Here is a 25,731-nt window from a genome sequence, read left to right on the forward strand (position 1 = left end):
TGATGTACGGAAATAAATTTGTTCATTTTAAAACAGATATTCTGTGTCAAAATTGACTAACGTTTGATATTGTAGACCTCATGACGTGTTCAAACAGTTTACACTGAAAATTTACCACAAAATTGTTTTCACGGTCAAAAAATTTTGCACACCAAAATAAAATTAATGAAAAAAATGAAACATATCACAGCACTTATTGAAGGTGCGAAAGAGATGCAATCGCCAGAAAACATTTTAAATAACTTCACACTAAATATATAACATACGTTGTAAAGCGTCAATATATTTGAGAGCGCTTCGTAGAACAGGGTTGGATACAGTTACCCGTTCCTCGTACTATATATATTTTAATATAAAAATTCGAAACATTTTCAAAAGGAATTTTTACATTCAATAGGTAAACACATATGTAAATAAGCTTTGATTTTGTGGTTGAATGGATTGTTTATCAATCACGAAATTGACTGTATTTTTTAATAATTTGAAGTATCTATGGCTTATATATTATAAATCCAAGTTCAACGGAAAATGAGTTTAATATTTTTTCTACAAACGCGAATATTATGAAATATTTATCATCCATGAATTACTGTCAATAATAAATCAGCTTCTTTTAAAGTATTATCATGAATACTTTTTGGGTTATTACGCATTTTCGCTTCTTCGTTTTAGTTTAGAAAAGCGTTACAGTGTCCGTCATCAGGGCAGATAAGAAGTGAAATTAACAACGATAACTTTTCCCCGTGAAAAGCTCACATCACACAATGAATAAATTATATTAAAATAATACAGTAGGTATGGTAAAACATGAAAGTGTGCGTCTACAGTGAAGTCACAAATGTAATTTTTCCTTCTAGTTTAGACAACTTTTCGCGAATTTGCAGGTTTTTGCTAAAGCTACGACTAACAGACTATTTCTCGCTATATTCAACAACTAGCGTACTTTTAAATAAAAAAAAAACGAATCCGTATGAGCTATATAATTTAGTAATAATAAAAACCTTGCACAATTTAACATACATAATATTGTGTTTATATACATGATGTATTAAAAAATATATCATGACGCTCATTAAAAAATGTGTAAATCGCAACGATACATCCTCCTAATTATTCTTCATTCAATGGAATTATTGGGTCCCGAGGCGAAACATGTTTTTTTTTCTCAAAGTGCCCTATTTTCTAAATATTGTACTGAAAAAACCTTTATTTTGAAATCGCTTACATGCTTCTAAACCCTTTTTTTAATAATCATCTTAATTGCCAGTAATAAATTACTTGTAATATTACCATCCGATATGAAACTTTTATTTTTTTAATTGGCCTAGGTACTGAATAATATTAAACTTTTATTATTTTATTTAGGACAGGTTGTTTCACAGAATTTGAACAATTCATCAAATTTAGAATATAAAATTCAACTTCTGTGAAACTTATATTCAAGTTCAGTTACGTGCGGTTGTTTCGCAGAATTTGAACGATTCATCAAATATCAAAGTTGATTTTCAAGTTCTGTGAAGGTTTTATTCGAGTTCTGTCATTATTTCATTTTTTTTAAATAACTGGCCAGTAATGATATAATAACAGAACTTAGACAGAACCTTCAAAGAACTTGAAAACCAACTTTGCAATTTGATGAATTGTTTAAATTCTGTGAAACAACCCGTCCTTATTATTTCATTATGAGCCAGTTTTTTATCAGAATTGAAATAAAACAGACCTTGAATAGAAATTTTACAGAACTTGAAAATCCACTTTTTTTTTGAATTGTTCAAATTCTATAAACTGATCTATAGTATTTTTTAAACATTGTTATGTTTCTGAAACCTGTTAATTTTATAAGGAGTGGAATTATGTAAATATTTTTCAACTTTAATAAGAGGTTTAGTAGTCATCGGCGTTTGGCGACCCAGCAAAGCTACACCGACGTGTTGTTTCAGAGAATTTGAACAATTCTTCATATTTCAAAGTCAATTTTCAAGTTCTGTGGAAATTCTTTTCAAGCACTGTTATAATTTCAGTTCTGTCAAGTAACTGGCCTATTATCATATAATAACAGAACTTGAATAGAATATTCAGAAAACCCGCAAATGAACATTGAAATTTTGAAAAATTGTTCAAATTATATGAAACAACCCATCCTTTTTATTGTTGCTTGAATACCTCAAGGTAGTGAAAATTCTAGAAATAGCTCCAGTAAATATTAAAAAATATAAATAATAAATAGGGCCCTGGTTTAGGGAGCTCAAAGCCGGAGTTGTGGTTCTAGTATGGAGTGGCGGATATAAACCTTTAATTTTTGGTGAAGATGGAGTTTTAACAAAAAAAGAATTAAAAATGGAGAACAAATATTATTATTATTATATAGGTACGACCTTAATTTAATAGTTCTATCTAATTTATTACAAAAAAATGTTACGTTATTAACAAAAATATTTAGTTAATAAATTTGAAAAAAGAGTAATAATGCTTTTTATAAAGTAATCCGTGTGTATTTTTTTATTAATTAAAAATAATTTTACTGAAAATTAGGCGTTCTTTGACTTAACCATAATTACGTTCAGAGAATAGGGTCACAAAAACCTCTGCTCATTTCATAGTGGCAGTACCTATATAATTATCGAGGATTAAATTGTAGGAGGGAAGGAATCAAAATGACTTCTTTGTGCGTGTGGCGTCAATAATTTAAAGAATTTTTTGAATTCGCTCAATTTATTTACGTAATTTCGTACGACATTTATTTTTGATTTTTGGTTCGTTTTTGCTTTGGCTTGTGAAACTGTTTGTGAAAATTTCCAACAAATTTTACGTTTCTGCAAACGGAATTCTCGGAGAGCCGTGGAATTCTTCTTTCCCAACCTGCTACCTTTTGAACCTAAAATTGTACCTTTTCATGACCGTACACCCATACTTATTTACGAGTATAAGCTATACAAGGTTACCATTTGAATGATCAATGAACTCTTGTGAACGTCACGAAACGTGTGTGAATAGTGAATAGGTTTGGGTGGGCAATTTTATTTCACCAATTTTGCAATGAACGTGTGGAACTGTCGACAGATTTATATTCAAATGTGTTTCTTCGTAAGTACGCGGAACACGTTTTTACTGATATTTCAACCCATTAAAAAAGCAATAAAAACCAAACGACGATATTGCTGTAAAAAGCATATCGGATTTAGGGATTTTTTGTACATTCTCCCTTTATCAGGAGAGTAAGAGATAACGCGTGATTACTTTATCAGGAGAGTAAGAAAGGAACTCGTGATCACTTTATCAGGAGAGTAAGAAGGAACGCGAGATCACTTTATCAGGAGAGTAAGAGAGAACGCGTGATCACTTTATCACACCGGGGTGGATATACGTAAATAAATTTTAAAAATACGATTGGAGAACGGGTATTCTTATTATTTGGTTGAGTGACGATTGATAATGAATTAAGACTCTGTTAAGTAATGTATTGACGATCTAATCCAGATTCCCCTACAACAAAATGTTTCCTAAACTTTACTATTACCATAATAAATAATAACATGCTTTTCAATGTTTAAACCAAATATGACTTAACTCTATTTGAAAACAAACTTAAAACCATGAATCTGCAATATCTTCCAAACAAGTGGATACTCGTATGAGGAAAGAACGTTTCATTTTTGTTTAATTTCTGACAATCAATCACGCTATCAATAAAATACGGATGAGTAATCATAGAAGTGCTAATTTCATCTTGAAACAGCAAAATGCTCTTGAGAAATGATTTAAAACGGTATTTCAAAAATTACTCAGCGCTAAAATATTTTACTCACTTTTCTTGGAAAATATTGCGACAACGCCTGTCCACTTTACTTTGCAGGCATGTAAGACCCTACAAGAAATAATAACCATCGTACAAGTTGGTACTGGTTTAGTGGGTGGGAGCTGCAATGAAAATACCTACTTTACAGTTTTTGCACAAGTTGCCTAGAAACGAAGAGTTTTCAATTTACAGGAAGCAAGATTAATTTAGAATTAATCCGACCTTCTGACAGAATGGGCCTGAGAAGTTATATATATTTTTTGGTTTAACTGACGATTGAACCATCCTCCCATTTGTTATTTGTTATTTGTCCGCGTACCAGAGTAACAGAATGCATCATGATAAAAAACAAGTGTATCTGCCGAGTTTCAACTCGATCCATGAGGCGGAGTGGGTAAATTTCCGCCTCCAATATTTGCATTATTTCACGAAAAAAGTGAAATTCAAACAGATGTATTTAATTATTTGATTTGAATTACCGCCATCTTCTGGATCTTCAAGAATCTTTATATTTGTTGGCACAAGAAACAAATTGAAGCGTTTTTTTAATAGGTACCTATCTACTTGCGAAAAATAATCACATTTTAAAATATACAACATGATCATAATTTTAAGCTATTTTTAAGTGCGTAATTTTGTATCGTACATTTTAAACATAAATACTCGGTAGGGTATGATAAGTGACTTAATACAGTGACCAAGTAATTTTCAGCAACTTTACGAAATTGATTTGTGGTTTATTGCCAGGGCGATATTATGAGAAATTTCCGTTGACATATATAATCCTCAATTTAAAATGTGTGTAATGTTTGCAACATTTTAATGTTAAATAAACTAAATATATATATTTATAACAAAATAAAGGAGAGGAGAGCATTTATGAGGAGAAGGACATATCCCACCCAATAAAAACAAAAACAAATAATGTCAAACGAAATCTAAAAGATTTGCTGCCATCTGTGCCGTCACTATCTGAAAATTTATATAGGACGGTTTTGGCGACATTGAATAAGGGAAAAAAGATTTTTACCTGTAGAGAGCGCCTGCTCGAGCCGCTGTTGGACCGCGAGAGCATCGGAGGCCTCCTCTTGGTGGCGCCCCGACCGGCCAGCAAGTTGTTGAGTAGCGAGGGGCTGCGCGCGCAGATGAAGGCGTGGAACGAGGACACTGTGAAGACGCCCAGCTTGTTAAGGGTGCCCTTGGTGGCACGGGACACGTGGGTCAACAGCGACTGCAACAGAAGGGAGATGGTCATTTAGAAAACAAATAGGCCGACACAATAGGGCATTTAAGTTTACCTCTCATTTAAGTAGGGGTGGATGTCGGATTGTTAACATGATAATAATACTTGAGCGTTGTTAGTGTGAGACAGAAAGAGTTTACTGTATATAAGTAGTTTCACTTGCTCAAGCTCTCTTCTCTCACCCCTGCTCTCAACTAGTATCGCGTTTTTACTAAATCAGTTATTGTGAACCTAAGTAACCTTATTCTGTATAATTTCTAAACTATCATCGTTAGTATAACAACATTTATATCCGATTTATACATTTTTATCACCCCAAACTGAGTCACTAGGATTGAACCGCGTTTTTTCTGGAAAGCCGGAGAAATTCCTAAGACTTACAAAGCTACAACAAAAAACATTTAAAATATTTACAATTCTTTCAGTAACATATTATTATTCAAATAATTAAATTTTAAAATTTTAATCGAATCAAAGAAGTGAGGATATCATTGTTTCTACTTATAAAAAATATGAAAGATATTAAAAAAAAAACAATATTATTTGTGATAGATTGCCCTGAACTACTTGAATGGATTCCATTAAGAATGTTCATCAGACGAACCAGATTATGGGCAAACAGACCATGCATGAAGACGCCCTCAATAACTAACTATAAACAATACACATTCAAGGCAGCACCTTACATTTTCAAATATTAAATTAATAAATAACATTCACACAATACGTATTCCTCCACACAAACTAGATCCATCCCCATCTCTCTCTCCCAGCATCCCATATCTTTAGACTAAAATTGTAGATATCTTTTTTTTTGTAATCACTGATAAAGACACTTCAATGAAAACCATTATTGGTTCCTGTTTTTATATTTATTTACATAAATATTCTAGATCCTTGGTTTTCCAAATAAAGTAAAAATAAAATGAAGAATGATTATTAACATTTGACGTTTTTGATTTTCCATTAAAACGACATGTTCGTGACGTCCGAGAATCATCACAAATCGTCACATCTGCTAAGATGGGTTTCGGTGACAGTCTGTCTTAGCAAGCCCTTAGCATTACTTATTTCATAACTAAATTCGAATCATACAGCAGTTTACCTATCGTTGATCGTTAAAAACCATTATTACAAATTAATTATAAAATTGAAATTTAATAATTTTAGTGCGCCGATCAGAAACAGAAATTTAAATTTTATATCTTACACACATTTTTAACAGTATTCCTCATTCGTGAAAATATCTACCCTGATAAAGAAGTATATTTATTTCTAAACATAATTGTACTGATGTGACGTATTTATAGTAAATAGAGTTTGTGTAGGTATTGGTGAAAAGTTGTGTCCAGCTGTAATAAAATTCTAAGACACAATTTTACAAAGGAAATATACTACAAAGTCTTGTACGAAGTTCTTTTCGGTAAGGAGGTTGATTGATGAATGGTAATGTCATGCGTTGGTATTTTGTCCTTTGCGACTCATAATGCTGTTAACGCCTTTCAGAATAATAAATTAATATTGATGACACGAACTTTAATCACGCGAAATTGCGTATTGCTGACGCGTTGTATTTTTAGTATTCTAACTTCTTATAAGATGTTGAAAACAGGGTTCGGTAAATTAATGATTTTGGGAAAGAGTCTCTAGTTCTTAGTACTATCCTTATAGCTCGGTAGTCAACGCAGTTGGATCAGCAGTAAGAAATGACCCCGCAAGCATTATGTATGAATTCTAGTCTCTAGTTCATTATATTGTCTTCGTAGCGCGGTAGTCAACGTAGTTGGATCAGCACTAAGTAATTAGTCCGCAAGCATTATGTATGAATTCTAGTCTTTAGTCCATTATATTGTCTTCGTAGCGCGGTAGTCAACGTAGTTGGATCAGCACTAAGTAATTAGTCCGCAAGCATTATGTATGAATTCTAGTCTCTAGTTCATTATATTGTCTTCGTAGCGCGGTAGTCAACGTAGTTGGATCAGCACTAAAAAACGGCCCTAAACACCCTTTTGTGGTCTACTAACTCAAGCAATATTACAAATAATTTATTTGTAGATTCCATACGGGTTGTTAGGAAAATTTCGAAGGTTTCCGGTCAAAATTATCAAACTATAATATTTTAAATTCCATGAACTACACACCAAAATGTCTGTAATACATGCAAACATGTCTGTAATATGTTCAGTTTGAAAATCAGTGAAGGTAATTTCGAAAGTTTTTTTATCTAAAATTCACATAGAACTTAAAAGCTTACAGTGAAGATGTTTTTTTAAAGGAAGCCTTATACATATTCCTAACTATCCGTATAGAGTTTAAAGATAACTCATTTGTATTATTTATTGCGTTAGCAGACTACAAAGTGTGGATTTTTGAGTGTGACTTTTCATGACAGAAAGAAGGTTGCTGGTATGTTTCTTGAAGGTTGCGTGTACACATGGAGAAAAATGTGTATTGCTAATTTATTAATAGCATTTTTAACCGGAATACCAAAACAGATTCTTAATATTTTTTTTACACCTTACAATTTCTTTTTATCTTACTTTGAAGATTATACCCATCAATGTAATACATCATTGAATAAAAAGATAATAATAATAAATCTAAATTCCTAGTTGTGACCGTTAAATTTTTATTTTTCGGTGTCTTGTTCTGTTTCATGTTACATTAAGATTTAAAAGTTTAACCTGCTGATAGTGTGTAGATTCAGTGATAGATTTTTAGTAAATTATCAATAGTAATTTTTTAAATAGCAATACTAATTTTCTCCGTGCAGCGAATGAATATTTATCGATTTAAAATCGAAAATCAAGGCAATTAGCATTCGAAGCACGAAATATGATTTGTTACTATAGATTTTAAAGTTATCTTATAAAAACCATAAAAAACAATGAACATAATAAATACTATATGAGTGTTACATGAGCATAATACGGTCTAGGCTGCATGGTATTTTTTATTGTTAAACTTGACCGTTAAAACATTGAAAAATAAAAAAAATATATACCTTCGAAATACCGCTGCTATTTCCCACTCAATGTAAAAAAGTACCTCCGTGTGACAAACTGCACGAGTGAGTCAAGCATTATTTTACGGACCAACATGTGGTCTGGTTATAAAATTGCTGCTTATAAAGTAATGAAATTAAGTGGTGCCAAATTGGAATAAAGTGAAGAAAGCTCTCAGGTTTATTTAAAATGAATAATGGTTAACGAGGCCTGAATATGATACACGACTGCTTCTAAAAATCATTGTTGTAGATATATAAAAGAAGAATTTTAGCAGGATTAGTGGCATACGGAATTTAATAAGGATATGGGCCAAGCAACCCTTAATCAATCACCGCCCTCGGGTCTTCGCCCGTACAGTATTCTGTGGGAGGGTCGAATGCTTGAAAGCCCTGGATTTTTGTTTATTGTTCGCAGCAAGGAAAAAAATCTAAGAAAACAGCAATTATTAGTGCCCAGAAAGAAAGAATTCTTACATACCGAGCTTTCAAGAACGGATTTGATTGAAAATAGAACATTTTGAAATTAAAATGTAGGAGGAAGAATTTAACGCGGTTGGTAGTAAATGTGCGAAATTAATAGAAGAGTATGGAAGAAACGATCTTTTTATCATATTATTAATCTAGGAAGCGAGGAACTTAATTTTTAATACCTTCGATTTGTTGTTATTATTTAAGAATTTGCATCTTTCTTTGAAGTACATGCATTTTAAAGTGTAAAGTAAATGACCTAAAAGCCAGTTTTTTCAAAGAATTTGAACAATTTATCAAAGTTATTTTTCTGTGAAAGTTCTGTTATTATTTCAATTCTATGAAATAACTGATCCATATTGTAATATGTAACTGCATTTGAAAAGATCTTTCACAGCACATGAAAATCATCTTTGAGTACAAGAAATTTTTTGAATTATTCGAATTCTGTGAAAAAAAAAATTGTAAAGTATGTTGAAAAATCAGTACAATTTACAAAAAAATCGTTTGAAGAAAATTGTTTAAGGATTAACTACTTAATGTTGGTTTGGCCACACATAATATTAATTTTGAAATTACAGTTGTAAAACCCCTTTTGTAGGATGCGTTGCACTTAATAAAAACCAAAAATTCTAGAAGCGCTTACACAACATGAAAATATGTTTACATTTAAACGATGTGGCAGGAATAGTATCCACAAACTTTCCACCTAAAGTCACATTGCATAAATACTTAAGCTACAAAGACTGAATCCAAAATGATAAAATGAAGAATTTATTTCCGATCCTTCCTAGTGATAGGTTAGTGTAGTTAATGAGACCTTTTGGCTTGGGATACGGTGGGTAAAGAAAACTTTTGGGTTAGGTGAGGTCTTTGAAGGCAAGGATTATTGTTATGGTTAGGTTCGGCTTACTTTTGGGTGAGGCTTGTCTTACTATCGGCTTGGATCAGACTTAAAAGCCTTCCTCGTCTCTTGTGTGTTTAAATAGATCGGCGGTAAAGGCAGGAAACCCAAAATCTGAAGTTAAGGACTGCAGTGCCATAAAAATAAACTTTCAAGGGCAGGATATACACATATTGACATGGGCTTTTGATGTGTCTACATCTTAAAAAGCAATTCTTTTCAAAGTACGTATTACAGAAATATTTCAAAAAATGCATCAGAAGCAGATATAATTTTTTAGTGCCAAAACGGTTAGGTTCGGTATACTTTTGGGTGAGGCTTGATTTACTATCGCGTTGGGTCAGATTGAAAAGCCTTCGTCTCTTGTGCGTTTTAAAATATCGACGGTATAAGCAGGATACTCTAAATATGGAGCTGCAGGGCAATAAATGATTAAAAAGGGCCATAATTTACCTATGATGTACTGGAATTCATAATAACTAAACCATTAACCCAAAAATATGTGAGTTTTGCATGCCTAGAGTTATTACAGATATTTAAAACTAAAATATCTGTTTTTACGATTTTAGAGCATCTGTAGGTTGCTACCGATTTAAAAGAAAGCGGCTATCGACAATTTACATAAGACCTCGACTCCTAGGCCTCAAACTGGCCAAATAAATTGTTTATCTGTTCAAGAAAGAATTTTGGTATTCTGAATTGCCTGAACATTTTCACCAGAAGTTAGGAAATTATTTTTAGAGCACCCTTCAACATGTCCACACACGCTTATTTAGTTTTCGGTGTCGTGTTTGGTTCGAAATACAAAACGCACAAAAAATTGTGTAATTCTGGCTAACAGCTCTTATAGATGAAGTATGAAGTTATTTATGCTCGTCTGAAAAAAGCCGCTTTATCACAGGTACCTAAATCAGTTATTTTGTAAGATTACCTTTGGATTGGGTAACTCGCCGCTTTGAAGGCTCGCCATGTAGCAGCGCAGGCGGAACTGCTCACACTGCAGGCGCTCCAGGTTCTCCTCCCACTGTACCACCTGCGCTGTCATCTGCTGGCGAGCCTCCGCGTCAGCCACGACGCTCTGCTGCAGCTCGGCCATGTGCTTCAGCTTGTGATCCTACAAACAAAATAAATAAAAATATATTAGAGATTTTCAAATTTTTCAAAATTTTGACACATTTAACCAATATCAATAAAAAAATTTTTACATCCCCGACATTTGCAAATTTTTTAACATTTTAGAAATTTACAACATTTTCAACATGTTCAACATTTCAAAAATTTAGTACAGTTGCAACACACACAGGTATTTTCATAAAATTTTAAATTTTCATAAATTTATAACATTTTCAACAGGATCAACATTTAAAACATTTTCAACATTAAAAAAAAAAATCGATTTTGGAAAGTTGGGAAGTATGTATTATATCTACACGGATATAGTATTTCGAAGCGAATAAGGCAAAATGTAGGTATTGAGACTAGCTTACGCATCGGAACGAGATGCAAAAAGAATAGCCCAGAACATGCCAGTGCCTCAAAATAAGATGTTACGTTATTATTAATTAATTCACTACCTTTTTTTCAAATTCAAATAAAATCAACAAAGTGGGTTCTTGGAGAACTTTCAAGAAAATAGCATAGATCTATTGTATGATGGGAGATACACTTTATATACCTACTGTTATACTGACCAATTCAAAAACCTATTTTCAGAAATGTACCCACTATGAATTATTGCCGTAATAAAAATTTCCTTCATGCGGAAGAATAAATAACATTGTATCTATTTGATTGAAAAACGCGGAATATACATTTGAAGATATCACAGCCATACTGTCCTCTCTCCATTTAAGGCTTTCAAGGAAAATATCAAAGCACGAAGTACCTTCCCACGTTTTTCAATTTATTTTCAATACAAGGAATCAACATCAAAATTGGTCCTCCCCTCAGTAAATTTTCGTATTTTAGATATTTCCCTGAAGGAAAATAGACGTCCACGTTAGGCATCACACGGAAATAATATTTTTGAGGTGCATATTTTATGCGACAATATGGCCGGTATTTAGAATGTTGTTAAATTTTAAATCTAAATCTAAAAATATGACGTCGTTTTTCTAAAGAATTGTTCTTTACTTTGAAAAAACGAAAAAAAAACTTTTAGCGTTTTTCAAACTTTGAAAATGTTGAGCAATTACCCCACTTTATATTTTCCTAGTCGACTACTTCTCATAGTGCACAGGTTAAATGATTCTAGTATATTGAACACACGTTTTTAAAAATGTTAATTACCGGCTAAACAAAGTAAGCAGGCACCATGTAAAAAGCGTTCATCGTACACAATGTACCAAAAGGCAGAGCTCAAAAATTACATGATGACATTTCTGCAAGTGTGTAAACATTTAAAATGTGTGTAAAATTACACAGCAGAAATTTGTTTATTCAACAACTGGTTTTTTTTGCAAATTGAGTTAAAAAATATTAGTGACATATAAAACTTAAAAATAAAGTATAGTGTATCAATAAATTATTATGTTGCGGTTAATGTTAAAACAAATATGGGTCATATTTAGGAAATTTGAAAACGGAAATCGTTTTGGCACTTGAGTTGCTTCCTGCTATAAGAGTAAAGCATATTTATCCTTGAGGAAATTCGTAATATATCGAGTTTTTTTTTCTTTCGTATTGTGTAAAAACATGGCGGCCTGATCTGAACTAGATCCAGTTACCACTACTTCCTACAGCAGGGAGATCTGATCTTCGACGCATTATATGGAAGAGAATCAAAAAAATATTTCGACCTTTGGTGGGAATCAGCCAAAGAACGTAAAATTGACATGGACATACGAGAAGGTGTCAAAACTCGACCATCATGTGAGCAGCGCCATAACATAGTGTATCCACTTCTGAGGTTAGCGTTACACCAATGATTAACACCTTTAGATTAGGTTGTATAGTGCAAATGAAAGGGTAATTATCTATTGAAGTCCCAAGGAGTTCCCGGAGAGATTGACCGATCCAAGTTTCATATTTTACTCACTTTTTTTGATGATTGATGATTATATGAGATATAAACTGACGCGAGAAGTATCATTTATCATTCAATTTCATAGAAGAAAAATAACGATCATCCGAAGACCGTAAACGTATCTGCAGCTTTGATCATAGGTATGTTTATTATATTATGAAAATTGGTTTAAGGGAGTCTTAATAATTTTAATTTTGATTTGTAATTTCCTGTCTTCATAAGTACTTAAGCAGCTTCCCCCTCTTCTTAGAATTTGATGTGAAATGATGGAGAAAAGGGTGACTTCGTTTTTTTAACATTAGAAACTGATAAATTGCACGTTAAACGGAACCTTTTCAGTGTGAAATAGCAATATTAATATGACATTTGTTGTTTTAGCGGAACATTATTGATTTAATACCTAAATCGGAAATAAATATCGTTCAAAAATGACTTTTAGATTACGGAGTCGTTATGAGACTTTTAATATACAAATTGTAAAAATCTGCCTCCCAGTCCCTTTAGATGTGAGGTTTTAATGTTATAAGGGTTTGTATAATAAAACACTATGAATAAAATATAATGGAATGAACCTATATACAATATATTGTTATATATGTAATATATTTTGAATTATCATCGAAAGACTCCTAAAGAGATAGGTAATCAAAATTGGTGTTTTTTCACGTAAATTTGTTTAATTACAAAACCAAACCCAGGTTTCCAATAATGTTAAAGCCGCATCGGTTGTCGACTTTAGGGAACTAGGGAATGTTTTCTGCGTGTAACAGAATTTCAGGTCCCTAATCGGAAGGTTTTCCCAGAGAACCTGTGATTTTTCTTTTAACTGATGAATCTGTGGTTCAAGCTCCGACCCGAATTCCAGAATATACGTATAAAATCGCCCCCCAGGGGCATGTTAAACTGGCCATACTTTAAACGTAAGTAGCATCCCTTTACATATATCGTAGCTTTCAGAGTCGTTAAGGTTATTCAAAACCCTTCAGTTAGATAAATCGATCTCCTTTAAATTTGAATCTGCCTACATGCAGTGTTAACGCCCCGTCGTAAACTTTAAAATATGGTTTGAAAACGAGATTTGTAAATAATGTTAGACGAAGCTCGCTAATATTAAAAAAACGATAATAATTAAGCGAAAATGGTGAAAATATTTAGTATGACAGGACTCGTTTAAAATAAAGCAAAAATCTCTCGACAAACGCTTTAGTTGCATTTAAAGATACAATATGAATGTTTTCATGCCATTACATATTACATAACAGAAGAAAACGTGTTTTAAATAATTTTGGTAGCTTACTTTGCGATTTTTTTTTATTAAGGAAATTTCATATAATTTTTTTTGGTATAACAAATGTATACATATTATCTTCAAAAATAACATATATTTTTTGGTATTTAAAAACTTAAATAATTAACGAGAAACTTGGTAAAAATCGGTAAAAATTGGGTAAGCGGGGGCTTAAATGGATGAGAAGTATACGGCACGTAGTGCCCGTACAATGTTAAACATCTAGCCTTCGGGAAGGTTAAGATATTAATTTAGATATTATTATATATTATTTTCATCAGAGAGTATTTTTTAATTAGGTTGAAGTAATTCGTCACTTCGGACAAAAAGTGAAGGGTGGGGAAAAATACAATGTGATAAATGATCAGTAAAATGAAATTGTGCTTATTACGTAGGTAGGTAATTTAATAGCCTTTCTCTAGATAAGTAGATTCACAGCATTTATATAAGAACAAATTTCTTAAATCCTTGAATGATCACACTCATCATATGAACTTTTTTATCCTTTCTTAGTGCTCTTTAACTATTACTGTTTATTGTAGTTTCAGTGCCGAGAAATCAGCGTTTATTGAAATATTATTTTTATATTTCATACGAAATAATATTTAAGTACCGTATTTGCTATAAAATTTATTAGTATGCTTTAAGTAACTTGTTTTAAGATAAGTAACAAGAATAAACTAAACATATTTCAGTGCAAAGTTATTGAAAGCTTGGGTAATTAAACGTCTAAAACAATGTTTTTCAATCTTTTTGAATACGCGACCCCTTTACAGGTTGAAAAATTCTGGCGACCCCATTTGACCATAGATACAGACAAAAGTTAGTAATTTAAGTAAGTTCATTATTTTCTCTATTTTGGTACCTGTATTCGTTTTTACCTCCTACACTCTGCAAGGAAGCCGCGAGAGCTTTGAAATAAATTACGAGGTAAGTTGGTAAGTAAGGCTGTGTGCAACTTTGACTTGAACGCCCAAAGTGTTGACGTGTTTTGGATGAAAACAAAAGAAGACTATCTATAGCTGGCAAGGGAAGCTCTAAAATTATTAGTGCCATTTGCCACTTCATAATTATGTGAACTGAAATTCTCTTCAATGGTGGTCATTATAACTAAAAAGAGAAACAGACTAAACTTAGAAAATGATTTGATTGTTAACATATGAAAAATAGCACAACGATTTGAAAAATAAACAAGCTCACCCTTCTCACTGAAATAGTTTTTTTATTGAAGTTAGAACCTCGCCTTTTTTCTTTTGCCAGCGACCCCCCGAGGAAGGCGTCGCGACCCACAGATTGAAAAACACTGGTCGAAAATAGGACATGAAATTAGTCTGTGGTTAAAAAGATGATTGAAACAGCAAGACTTTTATTTATTTATTGATATTATTTAAGGGAAATCAACAGTTAGAAATATGGTTGGTTTATTCACGTGCAATTCACTTAACTGAGAAACAAATTATAGATTTCGTAATCATACTTATACATTATGTATTCAACAATTAAATAGTACATTTATAAAATGGAGTTATTACATATAAAATATATAAATATAACAATAGATACTCCATTATATATGTCATTATATTATATCATTACGTTTTATGTAGTTTGGTTTAGTTGGTGTACAAGTGAATACATTTTTAATACAGTTTTTATATTTATTTTGATTGAAATTGAAGATATCTACATCAGAGATAATTTTATTAAATGTTGATAACAGTCTCTTAAGGCAAGCATTTGCGTTTGAATTAGTTTTTCATTAAAAATATGATACGAGCGTACGTGACGCATATGTACTTTCAAATCAATTCTGTTTAATAAATCCGGACAGTCAGTAATGTAAATTACGATTTTACATTACTGACTGTCCGGATTTATTAAACAGAAAACAATTCTATTTTATAAATCCGGACAGTCGGTAATGTAATTAACGATTTTTTATAACAACATCGCGTCTGAATATTGTCTACGTACACTCATCAATTTTGAAAAATACAGTTTCATCGATTGTGAGATTTGTAAGAAATGTATTTTATGATTTTTTTCTGAATTGATTCAATTTTGTTTATATGTAGTGCATACCATGGAAACCATACAGCAATTCTTTTGCAATGCATACATAATAACAACTTTTAATTCATGGTCATAAATTTATTTGTGATGTTTTCTCGTTAGCCTTTCAATGACGTTTTTGTTGAAGGAAAACACGTTATTGCTACGGTCTGTGTAGTTGTAGTTTGTTGTACCTGTACTGTTTTGCGAATATTTCGCCCTACAAACCTTTATTTTGTCTTTACTATGAGTTTTAGATGCATGGATTATTTTTACCAAATACTTTATAGGTACTTATTAAAAGAAAAAAAAACTTATCATTTACGACGTATGATTTTTTTTTCTATTTTATGAATTAAATGTAAATATACAATAGCATTAATATTTTCTTAAAAAATAATCTTTGCGTATTTTCATATTCCAAAAGTTAAATTGTGCCGTAAAAAACGGACTTGATGTTTTTCATGATTTAAGACACGAGGAAACCATTATCTACGAGCGATGGATCAATGTGATCTAGTTAGCCGGCGAGTTTAGTGAATTGGATGCCAAGGCGGCGCCAACAGCGTCTTCAGTAAAGCTTCCCTTCCAATGGTCGGGGGGAGGAGGCGGGGGCAGCTAGGGTGGTAGGCGCGGCAGGGAGCGCCGCTACCCTCAATATTCCCATAAAACTTGGCATCATTCCAAGAGAAAGTTTGTTTCCGTATAAACATATTTATCGTTCTGGAACATTCGCAACACAGTCTTCAACAACCAGCTGCACAATTTAATGGATTATTTTTGGCTGTGTTGTTCACGTGTTAAATGCTCTCTCAATGTAGCACAGGTGGCAAAAAGATTACTTCAAATTGGCTCTGAAGTAGAAATAAATTGAAAAAATGTGTGTTGACTAGATACATTTCTTAATTTTCGATCATCTAATTGAAATGTTCAATTTAAATACAATCTTTTTCACCAATGCCATGAAAAAAAAAACAAATTTTGAGTAACAAATAATCTGAATGCGTTACTTTTAAACATAATATGTCACATCAACGCTTTCTTAATCTTCTTCTTCATTCTGTAGAGGATAGTTAGTGGAGGTCAAAGTGGGATGCGGAAGTTATTCAGCCAGTCGAGGGCATTGGAATCACTTGGTTCAGCACAGATATGCCATTGGTTAACTGATGAAGTGGACATTCTAACACTTATTATTGATCTGTGTTCTAAAATTATATTTAGGAGTCATTAAAATTATAGAGATTGTAACGAAATAACAAGATATATTTGAAAATGATGAAGCTAACAGTTTAAAAAACATCATGATTCCGGATTATGACTTTTATAAATAACTCAGGGTTTATGTGAGATTTAAAAGAAGAGTTTTCATCATATTAAAATAACTCTAAATTGCGTGGTTACTACAATAAACATTTTCGGTAAATAAATAATGCATCTTTAAATATAAATCATTTTATGGGGCTAAGTGAAGTTTTTAATTATAATGACAAAAAGTTAATGGATTGAGGAGAGGTAAACCAAGTGAAAGTCATAAACTATACCAGCTAATAGACTCTTCCGTATGTTTCGTTAGGTTACCATTCCGCCTGATCTCGGAGAATCCGATCAGACCATTCGTTCAAGACTGAAGTCATGGATACGTTTTGCCCTCATCAATGCTGACAGCTGTAGTATAGACTCGTCTGATGTTTCGTTAGATCACCATTTCGCCCACTCTAGGAGAATTCTTTCGTAAACCTTCCTTTGAAACCATTCGTTGAAGACTGAAGTCATGGATAATGTTCAGTCCTCATCAATGCTGACAGCTGTAGTATGGACTCATATGTATGTTTCATTAGGTTACCATTCTGCCCACTCTTGGAGAACGCTCTCGTAAACCTTCCTTTGAGACCATTCGTTCAAGACTGAAGTAATGGTTAACGTTCCGCTATCATCAATACTGACAGCTGTAGTATCGATAGTTAGTGTATATCGATGTTATTGTAACGATTACCAGGGTTTGATGTTCCAATTTGTTACAACATTCTTCTACAATGTGTTCTGTTGTTTAGATATGTCCACATTCACACTATTCAGAATCCCTTAGGCCCCATTTATACATCATATACGCAAAACTGCTGTGACTGAGATGGATGCGGTTTAGTAAGGTTGACGTCTTCCGAGATAGAGGGAACTTCGGCAATTTAATAGGTAATCCACAACAAGGTGCTTGTTTTTCAAGCATGAAGTCTGCTACTGAGTTTTTCTGGAATTTAAGGACTAAAAGGTTTCCTGGAAGTGAGGCGGCTGCCGGGAGGTTTGCAAGGTCATCTTGAAGTGAGGCGGCTGCCGGGAGGTTTGCAAGGTCATCTTGAAGTGAGGCGGCTGCTGGGAGGTTTGTAAGGTCATCTTGAAGTGAGGCGGCTGCCGGGAGGTTTGCAAGGTCATCTTGAAGCGAGGCGGCTGCCGGGAGGTTTGCAAGGTCATCTTGAAGTGAGGCGGCTGCCGGGAGGTTTGCAAGGTCATCTTTAAGTGGAATGTAGCTATTCATGGTATTTTTGTATTTCCCGAGGCATATTAAAAAATGTTGAAGCTGCTGGAATATTATATGAACCATTTTCTACGAAGTACGTGTGGTCGGAGACGCAATCGTACTCTTTGTCAAATATTCAAATCTATATAAAAATTTCGAGATAGCGGAAAAATGACTCACTGCATCGCCGAGACGAGGAAACTTTATTATCCTGCAGATTTTAAGTTCATAACAAATTCACAAAGTTTGCGGAGTTAAAATGTAAAATGTGAATAAATTGTCGGAGAGAACGGTGTTATACATATTATCCATTTAAAAATTATTCCAAAATCATGCATTATAGTTACTACTAAAATAATTCCATATGATTTAATAAACGCTTAATGTAATTATTTGAATGGACACTTTTAAAATTCATACGACAACGGCACGGCGACCTCAAGGTGTTTCATTTCTTAAGCTGAGGAAATGTACGATAATGATTGCATTTTTCTTTGGAGGATACAGACATACGTGTATCGGGTGTCTCACTTTTATTTAGTGTGAAAGAAGCTGTAGAATTATTGCGACACATAACGTACGTTTTGTGCTTTTTTGTACCGTTACCGTAAGAATTATAAAAGCGCCAAAGTATTTTTGTTTCTCGTACCTAGTAAAAAATATTATTTGTTTGTCTGAGAAAAGTTCGAAGATAAAGAAAAAAAATCACTGATTTTAAATTGAAACAAAGCCATTTTGAGGCGAGGAAGATCATAAAATTTCAAAATACTCACGGTTATATATTTAAGAGCAAAACGAGATTATTTAGGAGAAAGAAATCTCATAATAATTTTACTAAAGATCATTTCATTAATGAGATCAAATACCGTATTATTCTCCGGAATAATTTAAGTAAGTTTTAAGATAATAGTGATGTCTGCCTGTATAAACATACTTAATTAACAGATATGAAGTAAGTCTAGTTAAGTGTTGTACTATCTAAATAAGAACTTAATTAGTTTCGCCGATGAAATAACGATATAATTAAAACAAAATATTTAACTAAATTATCTTGATATTTTTAGTCTTTGCACCAAAAGCTCAACTTGTTCAAACAAATACTTTTCTTTGTCTTTTGACTAATCAGCACTGGCAGATACACGAGATTTCTAAAACGACTGCCCCCATGTAGACTTAAACAGTAAATTCAATTAATATCACCTGTTATATTTGGGTAGAACAGGTTATCTAAGACAGTCGATCAATAAATGATTTATCGATAACTTGTCATCGTTTCTGAGAACGACTGCAGATCACTAACGCACAAACAACATTTCATTTCGAATAAATTAAGAACACTTAGTCATTGTGAACTGTTGTTTATTCTTTGGTGATCTGCGGTCATGCTCGGAAACGATGACAAGTTACCGACGTTATCGATAAAACCTTTATCGATCGACCGTGCTAGATACTCTGGTGATTTAATGAAGTTTTCCTTAATTTATTTTAATTATAAGTTACTTACTAGTTTACTGGGCTATCCAATATCGGTAAAATCTAAAGTTATATAATGAATATTTTCAAATGTTATAAAACCAAAGCAATCCACGCATAGGTTTATTGGAGTTTAGCAGGAAGATGGTAAAATCTGGTTTACACTACCATAACCTGTTAGCGCTGTGTCGAGTCATCTTGCAGTAATACATTCTATTGACAGCGTAAACTAACCCATTTGGTGTACCAGGCTATCAATCATTCATTTTAATACATCACTAATTAACATTCACATTTTATAGTTTAATATAAATGTAAAATATAAAATTAAATCAAAGATAATTTACGAAGAATACATAAATCTGGAAATACTGTTTTCTCGAGTGTATTTTTTAAATCGAGGCAATCAGTTGCATTTTTAAAACAACAAGTCAACTTCTGCTTATGTGACTTTAATGCTTGCTAATTAGATAAAGGCACTAGAAAGCGAAATATAAAGTTAATATACTATAATATATAATGTTTTAATGGATATAATGTTTTGGTATGAATAACGTTTTTGTAAACGTTGTTATGATATATTTGAGAATAACGGATGTTGTGTGTTCCCTACCCTTGCATTTATGTTAGTAGTTCAAATAAATTACCTCTACTGAAAAAATCCTTTCAATAATTATATAGCTGATAAACATTTTATTTAGACTGCTATAAAACTCACCAGAATAAACTTAGTTCCGTTCCAATAAATTACGAGGACTTCAGACGTCTTTAATGAGTATGTTGAATAATTCATATGGTGTATTCGAGAATTTCAAGGATTATTTTTAGCTGTGCTCACGTGCTAAGGCTTTTTCGATGTAGACACAGGTGGGAAAGAGATTATTTCAAATTGGCTTTTAAATAGAAGGCAATTTAAAAGTTGTGTTGACTAAAAAAATTACGTAAAATTCGTTCTGATAATTGATATGTTCAATTTTAATTAAAAAAATATATAATTTTTGAAAAATTAATCCCTATCAGAGTATGTTTCTTTAACACATTATTTTGATGGAATATTTTGGAAAACATTTTCCACGAAATACGAGCGCAAAACATCAATATCTCTGTTTTATTATCAAGATAATAGTAAAATAGTAAGAAATCCCATAACATCTGAAGTTGGATTGACTTTTGCCTGTTAACATTTCTCCCAATGCCCAGGGTGTCAGTAGCATCAATTCTACGTCAATTTGTCTTGCCCAGACAAACTATAATGAAATATCACGTTTCCTACAGAGACCCGCATGTCAAGTTAATTTCTCTGAATGTCTGTGAAATCCCTTACATGATATAAAAAATGTTCGTTGAAATCGGATGATCTTATATTAACATCTCAGTAATATCTAGCAGCTTTTTACCAATTGGCCGGTTTTACTGCCCGAGAAAAGCGAACCCGAAGAGCAAGACGTCCCGAGATTACAACGGTTGGGGAATATGTCTCAAGATAGCTCAAGTGTCAGGGGCAGGCGATCTAGTATTTTTTTCTTGGAACCGCCGCTCGCCCGACACGGTTATACAATGGAACTTTATTTTTTTTCTATATTTATTCCCAAAATATGATGAAAACGGATATATAAGTGCTTTATATTTCTAGCGGCGAATGGAGGCAAAAATAAAGTCATATTTATAATCAATGGCGGAATAAATATTTTTTTACTTTGAATCATAATTCGGTAAGTATTTTAATCTGGCGTAGGTTATATGAAACAAAAAGAATAATGGTTAAGTTATTTTGATTGATTTCAATTATGAATTTTATAATATTAATTATTGAAGACATTATTAGCGATTCCTAAACGAAAATAAGAAAAAGACACGGTCACATCTAGGACTCGAACCCAGGACTCTTGCCTTGCCGGGGCACCGCTCTACCAACTGAGCTAATGGGATTCTATCTCTTTCGGTCATATTTAATTGTATCACACCTCAAATAAGAACTACCAACATTGTCTTCATTTTAATCACCGCACATTTTTATTGGGAAATATCGTTATGTGTGATCACAAATTTCAACCTGAACTAAATGCAATCTAGAGAGTGTCTTTAGATAAACATATCTTTTTTTTATGTGCGACATCTATTGACTTTTATGTAAGTTTAGGATGAATATTTATTATTTTGGCATAACTTAGTGAGTAAAACTAATATTATCTTCAATAATTAAATATTACAATTTTTGGTTTTTACTCAGTTATTTAGTTACAGTTATTTCAAAAAAATAAATATTAAATCTGTGTTAAAAATTGATAAGCTTTCCTAATACGGACACTTAAATAAAGGTTGAATATTATTAATAAGAAAGTTCATCATTTAACGTACATGTAGAGTGATTTTTAATGATTTAAGAAGGGTTAATAGTTTAAGCATGCTTAAATCTTTTAACAGAATATTTGTCAGTAAAAGACATTTATGATAATAAAATGTGTTTTTAAAACTTCGGTATCCGAATTCTTGCATCTCTTGAAGCTGGAGGGTGGTAGTTTAAAACCATGTTAAATCAATTGGCCCGCGCTCCACGGAAAACTTCAGGCGCCAAGTCGTGCAGAGCACGGGAAATGGCGCCCGCCCGCTTCGTCGCACTGCGTACCTACCTCCCGGCCACCAAACTCCCTGGCGCATCGGTAAGTACCGACACTTTGTCCCGATATACTTGATAATAGGTCAACATCTCTAGATACCCCAATCTGTTTTATATAAGAAAGGCTAAGGATTTATCGAAAAAATACGATAAAAAATATTAGTGGGAGGTGCACTTGTCAGCCAGGGCGGCCGAAAACACTGACTACCATAACTTAGCATCATTCTCATTTGAAAAAAAATTGTGATCGTGAAAAAAATGTTCTTTCCATGAAAAAAATCACGTAAAACCCCTATCAGCTTAGTACATTTTAACCCTTGGAATGCCCTCCTCCCGAGCAATAGTGTGCCGTGGTATAAAATTCCGTACGTCGGGTGACACTATTTTCTTAATAACAAAAGCCAAGTTTTGAAAATGATGATTTTACCATTTTATCAGATATTAAAAAAATGTTTGTCTGTTTTATATATTTTCCCCAGGATAGCTACTTATATTCAGAGAAACGTTTTTTGTTCCGCGTTACAAAAAATACAACAAAGAAATACGAAAATATTCCAAGGGTTTATTAAATTTTCCAAAAAGTTAAATTAGTGATCATCACACTAAAAATAAATTTGAGACTTTCCTGAAAATAAACAGAGTAATATGAATAGCTTTGAAAATTGTAAATACGAGTATTTTTCACTTTTACAAATATAACAATTCAAAGATTAAATTAATTTATTTTCACGAGACAAAATGAGTAGCAACAATAAGATCACGATACTGAATTTCTTTGCCAAGCGGATTAAATATATTTTAGTGTGCCATTATGTAACAAAATACAATAAAACCGGGACAAGTTTCGCCAGCACCTTACGGGTACAAACATCAGAAATCCACGGTGGATTTCTTGGCCCACTGAGGGTTAAAGCAAGCGAATCATCCAATTAAAAATACAACAGATAAGTGAGTAGGCGTCGTCTAACATCTCAGTCGATATAATATAATAACATAATATTACGTAATAATAATATCCATAAATTGGTCATAGTGTAATATTAGTCTTCATAGATACAAATTTCGTAAATAAATAATGTGATTGTATATGTGCAATCATATCCATGTTCGATGGCGCTATATAAGAGGCAAGCCGGATAATGCTAAAGTAGGTACCTACCTATCGGAAATACAAATTTCAGTTAACTGTTATGAGTATTATTCACACTCAATGAACTCGAATTCGCTTTGAATTTAAGTGTCATTTTCAACATTCAAATTCAAAAAAATATTTATTGCACAAAAATACAGAGTACAAAGGGTATAGCTTATAGGTTACATCCTATTGCTTACAGCTAACCCATTGGAATGCTTGTGTCAAGAATAATTTAGATAAGCGATTAAGTATGTACCCACCAAAAATATAAAATTTTAATTGTCCTTTTCGAAAATGGTATTACAATATCTAGTGATTTTTGTGACTAGTAATGTAATATTGTAAAAATTATTTTGATTCACTTTTCCAAAATTTTAATTGTGATATGCTAGCACAAAAATTAAAATTTCTTACTTTACGATAGTAACTTGCTATTTGTGACCCGAATATGTTTATAATGCATTTAGATTTTTAGCGTTTTAGAATATTGTAAAGCCAGCTAGCTGCTACTTCCATTTGTCTATTAAAACTTCAGTTGTAAGCAATGACATTATGAAGTCTTAAGGCATCCAACAGAACAAATAAATTCTAGAAAGAGATTTCTAATACATGTATAATGAATTTATATAATATTATTTAATGCAGTGTAGACCAAAAGAATGCCAAGTTTCAGGATGTCTGCGCTGTTTATAAAATCTTCTGAGATTTGTGGTAGTCTTACGAATGCGATAAAGCGTATTTCCTCTTTCATAAGGACGCTCCTATCCGTAAGTAAAACTTATATGACCTTTTAGAAAGCTTTATGTTACAGAGTTAACGTTAAATCGCCCCTAAAATTCTCATATCTCGGGACTTTTATGGTCAATTATAAGAAAAAATATAACCTTTTTTATAAAACATGAACAAAGATAGCGCATGATGGCTTTGTGGAGTTAAATTTCTGATTTTTAGGCAAATCTCTAATTTATTCATTCGGAAGTTAATCTTTAGAGATATTTAATAATTATATCACACTCCCTGAATTCGGAATAAGAATTCCGTTGAAAAATTTCTTTTATCATAATTTGGATAATATTTGAAAACTTTCTTTGTACCTTGGAAGTAGGGTACCTAAACTGATGGAGTATAAATAAATACTTCTGTTGGCATTGTATTATGCAGTAAACCATGTAAAATATGTATCGTGTAAAAGCCCATCAGGGTGTTTAAATTTATTAATAGATTAATAATTATTTCTACATTAAATACAAAGACATTCTGCAGCTTTTCTACCAACCAGTCAGAGTTAGTGACAATTTACATAGGTTTGCATGAAGTAAAAACCTCTTCACAACACTAGATGGTATTTATACGTCTTTTTCAGAGTGCATGTTTTATTTTTTATTGAATGTTTTGGTACAACATTAGAACAGTTATACAAATAAGAATACTGTGTAGTACGTAGCAAAATATTCAACACAGGCAAAGCCTGTGCTTGCATATTATAATCGAAATAATAACATTAGTTTGATTATAAATAATAATGAATTGTAAAACTTCTTTAAAGACAATAGATATAAAAAAATAAATATAACAATTACATAAAATGGAAAATTTTCAGAGAAGTTTTAGACTAGACTTAAAAATATGATACCAATTGATGTTTTAGAAAACTTAATTAATAATAATGATAAACAAGGATAGCAAATAAAATAAGAATATGGCAGAAAGATAGTCACATAGATACTCAATGGATAAATAATAATACATACATTTTATAAAAACTTATCAAAGGGCGCTCATCATCCAACCAGCACACATATAAAATTAATTCCACAAATATTATTAACATTATTAGCCGAATAGCATTATTTGATAAATCAGAACCTAATAAATAATTCAACGTTTTCCAAAAAAAACACCAATAGCTTCCACAGACAAAATCAACAACTTCAGTTTCCTTAATTATAATTCAAAACACAATTTGCAATTTAAAAATCCCATTTGTAGGTAAATTAATATGTATTATGGATGATAACTTTAACCTGCCTCCAATTAACTAACCTCTTCAATTTGTAGAACAGAATATCAGGAATAAGTATTCTTTCTAACCCGATTATTCGCTGTCATCAACATTCATTATTCATAATTCTTGAAATACGAGAAGCTTCTTTATGTATTTTTCAATTCATTTGGTGAGTTGTTTGGGAAGGAAAGCTCAATAATGACGGA

The 25,731-nt window shown here is 32.3% G+C and overlaps 1 protein-coding gene across 15 annotated transcripts in view; it reads right to left on the reverse strand.

Annotated features, from left to right (window-relative positions):
* Positions 1–25,731, reverse strand: part of sif (guanine nucleotide exchange factor still life) — a 442,635-nt gene that overhangs the window by 126,384 nt on the left and 290,520 nt on the right. For all 15 annotated transcript variants that reach the window (XM_089631932.1, XM_089631928.1, XM_089631958.1 and 12 more), the window contains 2 exons: positions 10,350–10,532; positions 4,827–5,027 (listed from right to left, as the gene is read on the reverse strand). In XM_089631932.1, the coding sequence (XP_089488058.1) occupies positions 4,827–5,027; positions 10,350–10,532 (384 nt within the window). The remainder of the gene's footprint in view (positions 1–4,826; positions 5,028–10,349; positions 10,533–25,731) is intronic.

The sequence above is a fragment of the Hesperophylax consimilis genome, chromosome 1 (genome assembly GCF_061612785.1).
Source record: "Hesperophylax consimilis isolate HC1 chromosome 1, BYU_Hcon_1.0, whole genome shotgun sequence".
NCBI classification, from domain to species: Eukaryota; Metazoa; Arthropoda; class Insecta; order Trichoptera; family Limnephilidae; genus Hesperophylax; species Hesperophylax consimilis.